The sequence below is a fragment of the Nestor notabilis genome, unplaced genomic scaffold (genome assembly GCF_000696875.1).
Source record: "Nestor notabilis isolate BGI_N333 unplaced genomic scaffold, ASM69687v1 scaffold1720, whole genome shotgun sequence".
NCBI classification, from domain to species: domain Eukaryota; kingdom Metazoa; phylum Chordata; class Aves; order Psittaciformes; family Psittacidae; genus Nestor; species Nestor notabilis.
The window spans coordinates 275,965-288,646 of record NW_009909528.1 but is presented as its reverse complement, the minus strand read 5'-3'; the positions used below and the strand labels follow the sequence as shown (position 1 = coordinate 288,646).

At 36.9% G+C, this 12,682-nt stretch overlaps 1 protein-coding gene across 1 annotated transcript in view; it reads left to right on the top strand.

The window, feature by feature from the left end:
* SUGCT (succinyl-CoA:glutarate-CoA transferase) overlaps nt 1-12,682 on the top strand; it is a 302,732-nt gene that overhangs the window by 42,237 nt on the left and 247,813 nt on the right. The window contains exon 8 of the mRNA XM_010024783.1: nt 11,879-11,974. Within this exon, the coding sequence (XP_010023085.1) occupies nt 11,879-11,974 (96 nt within the window). The remainder of the gene's footprint in view (nt 1-11,878; nt 11,975-12,682) is intronic.

The following is a 12,682-nucleotide window of genomic DNA, read 5'->3' as shown; positions in this document are numbered from 1 at the left end:
CCTTGTGTGATGAATGTTTGAGAAGAATGGCCTTTTGAAGTTTCTCACGGATGCTGCCAAAGCAATAAGGACCCTAAAGTTGCAGACTTCGACTTTGTTAGGTTCTTGTTGCAGCTGATTGATGGTGGGATCTAGAGGTCAAACAGATGCATCATGATAACTTTTCCTTCAGCGGGAGTTTTACCAGAATATAGTAATTTTTAATGAGAAAGGCATCTTTTTCTGTTTGTAGAACAAAAGCACTACTGAACCATCCTCCTAATAGAACCATTACAACAGCAGAGACCTGGATGAAACTTCTGTCAGTATTTCATGTGCTGAGCTAATATAGCAGCATGCTTGACCTTTTGTCCATCCCTTCATGTAAACTGAGAAGTGTGACATACGTCTTCATTGGGCAGTGTTGATCACTTTGTTTTAAAAAGAAAACTCAGGGGTTAAAATACTGAAATAATGAGAAACCCCTGAAAACAGCTTGTTTTGTTTTGTTTTATAGCATGTCCATGCCCATCTATGTCTGTGCTGTCATTTTTCTGTATGCCATAAAGAACTGCAACAGAGGGTGAAGGGCTAGAGGATGATTTTGATATTAATTGCCCACACAGATATGCTAATAACAAAGAGCATTGAACTGAATTCAGCTGCCAACAAAAATGATCTGAAGCTTTTTAAAGAAATATCCCACTGACAAGTTTGTGTAGTATTAACTGGTCTGTACAGAACCAAATGATAAGTAGCATCTTTTGCTCTAAAGAAATGTTATTTGTAAAATGTCTTAAAAAGACAGCTTTCTTTCAAATTCTGTGTATCAAACACTTTTGCCCTATAGCTTTATAGCAGCTTGTTATTACCAAAGAGACTTTCTTTCCCCACAACAAAATAGAATTCTAGGATTTTACTGACAAGAGAGATACGGTGACCACTAGGATGTGGTTTTGCAGTGAGCACTAACTTTCTATATCTCTCATCTATAAACTTTTAACCCATGTCATACAATTCCTTTGAAATTTTTGACTTGTAGATGATTTACAGTTGCCAGCTCCAGACCTTTCAGCATCTAAATAGTGTCCTTTAGATGATGCTAGTAAATAAGAAGGAAGTGGGTTTTGGATTTGGTTCCAATTATGCAATTGTGCCTTTTCTTCTGTTGTGGCTTAAAAAAAATCTCTTGGAAGTTTTAATATCCTTCCTGTATTTAATTACAACCAGGCTCCAACAAATACTGTAATAAGTTGGTTTCTCTTGGATTGAAAATCTGCAAGAAGTATTTTACATTTAACATTTCTGTAATTTTGGAGTGTATTTTTTTCCCAGATTCCACAGACAGGATAATGCGGTTAATACTGTTTGTATTATATGATTGTTCATCAGACACTTCTCTGCTTCTGATTAATATGTTTTAGTTTGTATTTGCCATAGTGAACTCTTCATCTTCTCAAAAATTTGAAGTGACCCTAGAAAAACCTAGCAAAGTGGTATAAATCATTTTCTGTATTCCATCTCTGTGCTTTAGTCTGGTAGGTAGTTTTCTGAGATGATGGTGAGGCTTAGAACCTATTAGGCTTTGTTTCTGTACTGCTTTTCCCCAAGATGATTGTGTTTAAGGTTATCTATTTAAGGTGCTTTTAGTGCTCTCTATTCAGGGCTTTTATGGCGTATCTTTTAGACTGGTAGCACTTACATACTGCCTGTAGGGTATATATGGCATCACAGGGTTCCTGAGCAGTAAGTTGTATGAGGAATATCAGTCTTGGAACTCAAATACTGTTCAGGTGTCTTGACTGCATCTTGTTACTTCTCTGCTTGCTTAACTGAGAGTTGCCAGTAGACTGACTACAGAAGAAAAATCTGCTTTACTTGGAGGTCATTGCTGCTGGTGATTTTGGAGGCCAGCTAGGAGGACTGTAACACGGTTGTTTTGGGTATGGTTTGAATAAGTGGTTCCTTTTTACAAGCTTATAAAGCATCGTCTTTGCAAAACACTGTATTCTTAATCTCCGTCATGATAAATAATTGCGTATGCACTGTATGGAGCTGTTGTCTTTTTCACTGCACAGCTCTGATATGGAAAGATAATAAAATCTGAATCAATGTGAACATTTCTTCAAATATGTACCGTGCATTAAACACTCTTATTGGCTACTATTCTTGATAATTTCCACTGAGGACATCAGTATAACTAAGAACAGAACTTATCCCTCGGGGTTTAAAGTAGCTAGAATTTTATTGAATAGACCAGAAGACCATACTAACATGACAGTAACTCAATTTAATATTGGCCTCTGTGGAATGTGTGTTGTGATTTCTAATGATTAGTTATGGAAAAAGTCTTTGGTAAATCATACTCCATCTGGATCTTGGATTTATTTGGTGGCTTTCTTTACTCTGTAAACAGAATACATACACAGAAAGCTGCGCTCTGACAGTAAATTTTGTGTCTTTTTTTCTTTGCTACTATTGTTCTTGTGGTAATGAAACTAAGCCTGAATGTGCCAGCTTCATTTTCCCCTGTTGAGCTACCTCTGCCACCAAGTAGGTAAAGGCTACGAAGGAGATAGAAATGCGTACCCCTTTGATACACAGAAAAATATAAAATGGCTATCTGGAATGGGTAGGAGAGAGAGTTTGAAGACAAAGGAAGACATTTCCTTTAATGAGTTTATTATTTAGATGACCTTTGAATAAGGGTGTAATTCTGGAAATGGAATCAAGATGTTTGTTGTAGTTTTATTACCAGCAGATCATATTTCGGAATCATGCTAAGTATTGAGAGAAAAAGGATAACCAGGGTAGTTTGAAAGAAATAGGAATGATTTAATTAACTAGTAGCAGAATAAGCACTTTTAGTGTACCCCAAAAGCTCACCTCTCCCTCCAAATTCATAGAAACCTTCAGAAGTAATTCAGAAATCAGTCAAATTTGGACAGGAGCTTTGAATACCTTGTGTGCTGTTTATTTATCTAAATAGCATGGAAAAGGGCTGTAACTTGATGGAAGAGGTTTCAGGTTTATGTCATGGAAAATTTGAAGTTGGCAAAACAACCGATTTCTATGTGCTGTTGAACCTCTGGCAATCTAATAAGCCTTAGCAAGTATGTCATTTTGGGGTATGTTGAGGGAATGCTAGCTAACACGTCAACACTACTTGGTTTGATTGCTTCAGATACCTCTGATGGAAATTCTCTGTGGATTATAATTCATGAAAAAGGTAAACTAAAGGATGATGTTGAAACAAATTTGTGACTTCTTGTTGGTCTGATGGAGCTCTGCTGCCATGACCATGTTTCTCCATGTTTGTGTTATTTAGCACTCTGTTGTTTCTGGCTCATGAATTAAATTGCAAACTCTTTGGACTAGTGGCATGTGATTAGGCCAGAGCTTGTTATTCATTAATTATGTATTATAGTGAAAGCTATAAAAAAGAATGTACAGAATCTTGTTTAGGACTTCAAAAATAGATATCCATTAAACTCTATCTAAAAGTCAGAATTCAATTATTTGTAAAAATCCTTTGCTTTCTCTGGAATGAGTATATTAGTAGTACTAGATCTCTCTGGTAAAAATTATGTGCAGTTACTTTCATTTAAGCTTCTTCTGTAATACAGTATTTTGGAGTTTTTGTTCTATTATTTAAATATTTAGATTGATTAAGGAGGAACTTCCTTCGTCAGAGAATCATTTACAAATTTACTGTCATTATGGCAGAAGTGCCCTACTTTGACTCTCTACTTATTGGTAATGCTAACCCATTTCTCAAATCAAATAGAACCTTGCACCACATTTCTCTGACTTGCATGCTGTTTAATAACGTAGTAGATGAATCACATCTGCATTGGGAACAACTGAATGGTGTCTCTATTGCTGCAGTGGCTCAGTAACACAGTCTTGTGGGTTGTAAAAAATCCTATTTCAAACATCTCATTCCATTGCATGGATTTCTTTCTTGTGTCATTCCTGTGGTGCATCAGCAGGTAAGTACTCTATGGGCACTGTCCGGAGATGTTTGTGTTACAACTAATGCCAGTGTTGTTCTGCTTAGTAATGTTACGACCAAAGGAGATTTGGCTGTGATGATAGGGTTGGAATATTTGCACATTTCTCACCCTCACCCAACCAAATAGCCACGGCTGGTTTTGTATGTGCCTGCTTATGTATCAAATGAATAAAATCTTGTGGTACCGCAGCACAAACTGTTTAAATTACTGTTATTTCTGTGGAGGGGCAATTCTCCACAGATAATATGGAAGTGATACTGTAAAGAACAGACAAACACACTTAAAATGTGTTTCTTCTGTGCAAGTATTAATGCTGATAAATGTGGAGGCAAAAAGTTGAGTGCTGTAAGTGTTCAGGTGTGTGCGTGTTTTCATTGTAAATGGCACTGTTTCTAATCTGAAGATCAAAAGTGAAAAGGTTCTTAATACACCTTTTTTTGGATGTTGGAAGCTTTCTGTGGAAAAGCATCCTTCTTGCTGATTAAATAAAATAATAGAATCCTTCACAAAGTGTATGTAGCATCCAAATTGGAGCCTCTGCATACTACCCTATTACAAATGTTAAGAAAAATTGCTGTATTTATTCTGATGCCTGTCCTCACAGGTAATTCATTTTTATATGAGAAAAATAACATCCAGACAAACAGATTTTGATGTTTTGCTCTTTTCATTCTCAGCTGTCACATGTAGCTACTGTTTTTAGAAGAGAGTCATTTAGCTTGGCAAAGACCTTTAAGATCATCAAATCCAACTGTTAACCTAGTACTGCCAAGAACACCACTAAACCATGTCCCGAAGTACCCAGAGAACAACTGGTTTTACTATTAAAGACCGAAGCAAAGAAGGCATAAAGTACCTCAGCCTTTTCCTTATCCTTTGTCACTATTTCCCCCCATATGCAGTACAGGATGGAGATTCTTCTTAGCCCTCCTTTTGTTGGTAATGTATTTACAGAATAATTTTTTATTTTCTTTTGCAGCAGCAGCCAGATTAAGTTCTAGCTGGGCTTTGGCCCTAATTTTCTCCCTGCATAACCTCACAACTACACCCTTGTAGTCCTCCTGAGTGGCCTGTCTCTTCTTCCAAAGGTTATAAACTCTCCCTTTTTTCCTGAGTTCCCGCCAATACTCTCTGTTCACCCAGGCCAGTCTTCTTCCCTCTGGCTTGTCTTTTGCACTTACTGATACTCCTCAACCTACTCACCTCCTCCCAGAGCTCAGTCACTAAGCAGAGGAGCTCCTGTACCTGGGCACACCTTCCACAACTCTAACTGTTCTGTTTTGCAAGGATGCTTGCAGTTCTTTACATGAATAGAAGCCAGTCTGAGCACCTGTGCTATTTTATAAGAGTTCAAACTTAGAAAGCCAAAGTTCAGGTTGGATGTAAGGAAGAAATTCTTTACTGTGAGGGTGGTGAGGCACTGGCACAGGTTGCCCAAAAGAGTGGTAAATGCTCCATCCCTGGCAGTGTTCAAGGCCAGGATAGACATGGTCTAGTGTGAGGTGTCCCTGCCTATGGCAGGGGGTTGGAACTAGATGATTTTAAGGTCCTTTCCAACCCAAACCATTCTGTGATTCTAAACAATCAATGAAATACAACCAGTCATTGTTACATAGAATTAAAAACTGATGAGTTATAGTTCACATTAAATGCATAGGTTCTTGCTGGGAAAGGCTGTAATTAAGGAATAACATAAGAAAATGTGTTATAGTATTAAAAAACTCCATAAAATGTGGCAGAAGAAACTTTTTCTATGTTTCATTTTGCCTGGATTTAGGAAAGCTGTGTGAAAATACAGAGCGAAATGCATTTAATATTTCAGTGGCTATATATTCCTTCAGAGAAGATGGAGACTTGAGGAAATGTCATTTATAGTTAAGTGTCACTTATAGTTGAGGTTGTCTGATACGTCTGTTATCAGAGTCCGATTTTAGTTTTTATAACTTTGCCAAAGTTTTAACTGTTTTGGCTGAATTTTCCACGTCATGGAATTGCCAGAAAGCGATTTGTTTTCAAAGTTACTATTAAAATGATTCATCTGTTTCCAGGAACAAGTTATGGGAAAATACGTTGATGGGTTGGGTTTTTTTTTGTTGTTTGCCTCTGAGAAACTCCGTGCCTTCGTTCTTTGGAGTGGAAACTTGAACTCTGGCAGATGAATCACTCTTGTTTCAGGGAAGGAACTCAGGGTGGCAGAAGGTGCAATGTGTACGACATATGATGTGCGTAAAGGCTCGCAGGGACTCTCTAGGAGGTTTGGTGGAGTCTTTGGGCTGTGTATTCCTGCATAAGTTAAAAGTAAATATTCAGTATGTACTTACTGATACAGTGAGTCAGAAGGTCAACAGAAAAACAGTACAGGACTATATTATTAAGATATGTGTGTATAAGTGCACCAAGTTCTTGCATAGAGTGTACAGACCAACTTTAGAGTTCTTGTGGGGTTTTTTAAACCTGAATATTCTCTTTAATAGATTTTTTTTGAAGTGACAGATTCCTTAGAGTCGTTCCTGTATTGATACGAATCTGAAACAGGAGTTTTTTGGTAGTTGAAGTACTATAGGTTTTTTACACTTGCAGGAAAAAAGCTGATTAGCACTTCATTTTCATCAAGAAAATGTAATTTATTTTTCTTTTAAAAATATTGCTTTTATTGAACCAGAGTTCATTTTGAAGAATATTTTTTTCCTGTTTCATGCCAGTGCTGTCTAGTAGTCAGGATTTTTATTACTGATCCTTCGCCTAAAATTCATTTGAGCGTGTCTAGGGTTGTTGTTTTGTTTTTGAATTGGAGACTGAGGAGAGATAGGAGTCCATTGAACATTTACTTCCACTTGAAGCTGTGTGCTGAATAATATATATTTTTGAAATTTCAAGTCCTGCATCTGCCAGTTGCACCAATCTCTGCTATTGTTAATACTGTTTGAATCTTAGCGTGTGACTGCCATGCTGTGGGAAGCACAGAAGTGCTTTTATAAGCTCTGGTCCTTTATAAACTCTCAGTAGCTCATTTAGAAAAATCATTTGTAGATAATTTCTTTTTCTTGTTGTATTTCAGTGGACTCAGCAGGTCTCTGCTAGGCAAATGCCTTGTGTTTTTGGAGCTGCCTCAGTTTCTCTGTACTGATGTAGTCTAAACCTTATTTTTTTTTATAAAGCAAAAGTTGTTTTCAGCCATCATTTTCTCACTAAAAAGGTATCTACACAATTGATCACATGAAAGTGTGAAAACCCTTTAGTTTCCTTTCCCTCTGAGAATCTGTGTTCAAGACAGGTCTTTCAAATACATTACCTTTGTTTTTCTCATTGCATCTGTTTTTTATTTGTTTCCAGTTCATGAAGCACCTCCTAGTACATCATTTCTGTGCTGTGATTTGATTTGTGCTTTTTGATCAAGTGGCTAACTTTAATCAGCAAGTTCCACAAAGTGCATGTCATTACTGGCACAAAGTTGGACACCTGCTTAAGTGACTGGTTGGAAGGCCTTAAGACAGGACCTAATATGAGACCTATTCTAAAATTGTAGTTATTTGTCGTTAAGGATTTGATTTTTATCTTCACAAGATTGTATTTATGGCTGAGATTATACCATTTGCTGATGCTTCAATGCCAGGAGCTTGCTTTTGTGAAGGGTGAATTGATGATAACTTCCTGGAAGTTGACATTAAAAGAAATCAGTGTCACTGAGAAGAAAATGCTTTTTACTCAGAGCTCAGTGTTCATAATGTGACCACAGACATTTTCTAGAGGCAGTGTAGACTCTTTAATAGTAAGCCCCTGGCTTACATGATAGTAGTCTTGCTTTTTTAGTTAGCTTTTGCAGAGCTCTTTGAAGTGCATGGTCTGTGGCAGTGGTGAGGTGATTGTAAATTAGTAAGAACTTGTTTCTACCCTCGTTAAGCCTCGTGGTTAAATGTAATTGGACTTAACTGGAAGAGTAGGGTTTTCTTGGTAGAGAGTGAGGGTTTTGTTCTTGATGTTCTTTTAATGCAAAAAAACCCCACAACCCACCCCTAAAACAACAAACACTCAAAAAGATTTAGCTTAGACATTAGGAAGAAATTCTTTACTATGAAAGTGGTGAGACACTGTCACAGATTACCCAGAGAAGCTGTGGCTGCCCCATCCCTGGCAGTGTTCAAGGCCAGGTTGCACACAGGGGCTTGGAGCAACCTGCTCTAGTGGAAGGTGTCCCTGCCCGTGGCAGGGGTTGGAGCTGGATGAGCTTTAAATTCGCTTCCAACACGAACTGGTCTGGGATTCTAAGAAGCAAGAGCTTCTCATGCACCTCATGCACGTGTCCATGGAAGCAGCTTTGATAGAAATATACAAATGAGGAGGGTGGCGGGGGTAACTGCAAAACCAGAATTAATCACTCTTGAATGTCAATTAGTATTGGTGTCAAACTATTGCAACATGGAAGGGGGAAAATATATAAGCCAGTAAAGCAAGTCTTTGGGTAAATACCAGCATAGGATGAGTGATTTTGAGATGTTTGTTAGTGTACACCAAATGAGGATTATGATCTTGTGTTCACGATCTTTTCTACTGTAAAGATCTTTCTTCAGTCTCACCAGAACTACAGAGAAGGTTAAAGTGGAAGATTTTTGGCCTTTGCAGAATAGAAGGCACTGAAATTTTGCAGGACGATTTTTTCCGCTACGTTATAAATTAGTATTTGGATTACTAGTTCAGTAGTAGAGTATAAAATAATTATCTGTGCTGCTGTAAAATGCCTGTGTCTCAAAGTTCCTCAAATACAGTCTACATGCCTACTATAAGAAAAAGTAAACAAAGAGGGAGGGAAAAAAAATGAACTTGGCTGAGAGTCAAAGTCTTGTTAAGCTGTGTGGCAGGAAAGCAGACACAAAATTGGAAGGAGAAGAAAGTAAAGAATATAATGAAAATGTTCTTTTCTCCTCTTTCCAGTTACCTGTCTTCTTTTGTTATACATATGCACTTGTTGAACTTGTATGTAAATGATTGATTGACTCAGTGAACTCATTGTAATAAATTATGTTTGATGTGCTATCTTGAAAAAAATCTTCTGAAATTCTGCCTCTTCTTTTTGTCTGCTGACCTTCTGGCTTTTAATATCTTGTTTCCCATCTGTCTGATTCCATCATAAGCTGAGCATAACTTTTCAGACCTTAATGCAGCTTTCTTTTTGTTCTGGGTTAAGTAAGTATGTAACACAAATATGTGATTTGGCCGTCATCAGTACTATCAGAAAAGAATGTTGAAGTGTGTGTTCCCTTTATTGATGTGAAAAAAAGAAACATCTGTAGATATTTGATAATACATATTTATGGTGGATAGATCTGTCTCTGCAAGCAAATGAATAGAGATATGTCTGTATCATTGTATTACATCTGCTTTAATGTTACAAGTGCAAAGGTTACTTCTAAGGATTAGTTCTTAATTAAAGGAGAAAAGAAATGGGTCTATAAGGTTTCAGGAAAGCAGTTTTAAATATAGATTTAAAAATACTTAACTGACTATGTAATACAGATGTACCCAAACTTCATTTTGAGAGATTGATTGTACTACAGATACTTGTACTGCAAGAAGTCTCTCTAGCAGAGAGGTCCTGACTGAGTCTTGAATTACAGGGGAATTTGGAGAAATAGACATTTGTTGAAAACACTGTTTTCTAAGGGATATAGTATCTGTAGAAATGTTCAGGTGGGATATCTCCTTTTGCTTAACAACTGTAAGGTATAGTTAGATACTTGTGAAGAATGTCGTTTATGAAACTAATAACTCTATTTCTACAGTGTAGAATATAAACAAATAAATGGAATGAAATCTTGGCTCCATTCTGCTTGATACCAATATTTTAGGATTTGTGTTTCACTAGGTTGTAATTCACTATGACCTTTCCAGAGTTGTTTGGTGTAGTGTTTCCTTCCAGAAGTGTGCAAAGTTAAATGCATGTGTCACAGAGGGCATTCTTTTGTCTTTAAAAGTAAAAGCCTGATGTAGTGGATGCAACCTACCTGTCAGTGAAATTTGTGTGGAATGTAGCAGCTGTGTAGTGTCACTCACAAATACAGAAGAATATCTAGTGATTAATATTTCATCATCATTGCAAAGCCACTTGCTGTGGCAGAAAAAATACCACTGGGGAGTATGACCCCAAACTGAAAAATGACAGGAAGGATGCATCTAGGGTATGTGTTATTAAGAAATAACACACGTTTGTGCCTTATTAAATTCTCTCTGAAATAACGGTGTGTTTCATTCTGTGCTCCTGAGGAAAGCTGCAAACCAGAAGAAAAAGTTCTTTCTGTGTACTCCCAGATCCATTTCCTTAATTGCTGATGTTTTCCTGGGGACTGAAGGACAGACTAGACATTGTTCAACATTTCAGCTGAATGAAGTGACACTGGGCTATAATAAGCTCCAGCTGAAATCCAACTACAAAGTGTTCCAAGAGTACTTAGGAATAAGGCATTGTATTTGTAGTTAGCATATATGGATATAGTTTTTGACAGCAGTTAAATTTTTATTTGCTGTACTTTTTCCTAGGTTTTCTGCTGGACTAAATCACTGTATCAGTGATGTAGTGTTAAATATTTGCTTTAAATGTGAGATTGACACATTCACATTTCCTCTTAAGCGACTATAGAAAAAGGAGAAGAAAATGAATGTGCATTCTTTCTCTGGAAGTTTCAGTATAATCCACATATTGGAATGTGAATGGTGGACTCTGAATTAGTTACTGCATGTTTTGCTGTAAACTGGTTAGTAGGCACAGAATAGTGTAACCAATTGGATCATCATAGAAAATTTCTTCCATTTAGGGGACAAATAGGAAGAAAATAATATTTTTGGAAAAAATGGTTACATGGCCTATTGTTTAGGCAAGCATTTGCACTTACTGGCACAACTAGTTAACAGTGTAAACCAAATACATTTTGCCTTGTGAATTAGTGATAACCTTGCATGCTAACTGTAATGCTTTATCATGGTCTGTGGGTTCTGATATGGTCACATACTGTATTCTCTTGAAGAAACAAGAGTAAAGAATCTGCCATTGCCCATGGCAGAAGGATTGGAACTAGATGATCTTAAGGTCCTTTCCAACCCCAGCTATTCTATGATAACAGAAGCACTGATTTTCATGATTTACTGCATCATAAATGTTCACTTATTTTTTCATAATATATATTCATGCTTACAAAGTATATATTTAACCCCTCAAATTGTGGTTACTAAATTAACATGCCATATTTTTCACAAAATTAATCTTTTCCCAGTCCTGTCTGACTAATAACTTGACAAATCTTTCCTTATCTTCTAATGGCAGATGATTTATAAAGGCCTACCACTTAATTAATATTACAGAACATGTGGGGAGCTGAAGAATTCAGAAGTATTTTCCATAGCTTGGACACGTAAAATGAGAAGCATAGGAGAAAGCAGAAAGATAATCTTGTAACTGAGAAAAAGCCTTTGTGATTTAAGCATGGGATTGAGGTTCAGGAAATGGTGAGTTCTATCCCACAAATCCATCATGCTTCCCACTAGACTTTGGACAAGACACTGGGGTTTTTTTTCTTTGCTACAGTTGACTGTTCTGCAAAATATTTAGGGTAATACTGTCTTACATCTTAGGGTAGTTCAGTGCTAGATTTGTCTAGCATTACTAGTGTTACAAGAAGTGTTATTATTGAGTTGCGCTTGCACAAACACTTCCATCATATAGATGTAGCCTGATTTTTTTCATATTAAAAAGCGCATGTTATAATTAAAGGATACTTTTGCAGCAGATATTTTAACTTACGTATCTGAAGCACATATAAATGTACAGAAATCTCCAAGAAGTTGTCAATGAAGTTTCACCTTTCCTGAATACTTTACTTTCTCTCCATTTCCAGGTTGCATGTCTCACTCACGTGGCAGCTAATTACCTTAATTGCAAAATTGAAGGAAAACGCTGGGGTACTGCGCATGGGAGTATTGTTCCGTATCAGGTAAGCAGAAAGCATTAGGTTTTCTTGCTCTTGAAATTCATGATTTTTTTGTCTTACGAGATTGAGAACTGTCTTACCTTTCCCATGACCTGCTGTAGTCTGTAATGTGTCTGTGTCTAGGTAGGACAAGGTTCTGTTGTTCATTGTCATTTCTGCATTTTGCATATTTCTTCAGCGGCAGTAGGTGAGTAACAGAACACTGACATAGATCAAAGGTGTTTGCTGAAATCGGATGACTTGAAAGCTGGTATGATGACTTGATTGGGTTTCACCTGACAGAGAAACCTTTTTTTTCCTTTTTCAAAGGGTTACCTGACTTCCATACAGTTATAAACTGAAATCTTTTGCCTGTGGATTTTGGTATTTTTATTCTGTGAGTCTACAAGAACAGTCCAAATGACCATGACCATGGGAGTTCTACAGATTTGTCATTTTCTGTTGATTTTGCTACAAATCACTGTAGCTCAGTGAGATAACAGGTTGGCAAAAGGGATTAACCAGACCTTAGATCTCCTTAGCAGAACTCCTAGTCTACTACATCTAATAAAGGGTTGAAATTCCTTAAAATAACGTGACCTTCATCACATAAACAAGCACAGGAAAAAAAATTGCTGGAGGTTTTATCTTACTTCTGGCTAGTATGGGAAACTCTTCTAGTAATCAAAGAAAATCTTGTTGTTTTCTAGCTGATCATTTTGTGTTCTTGAT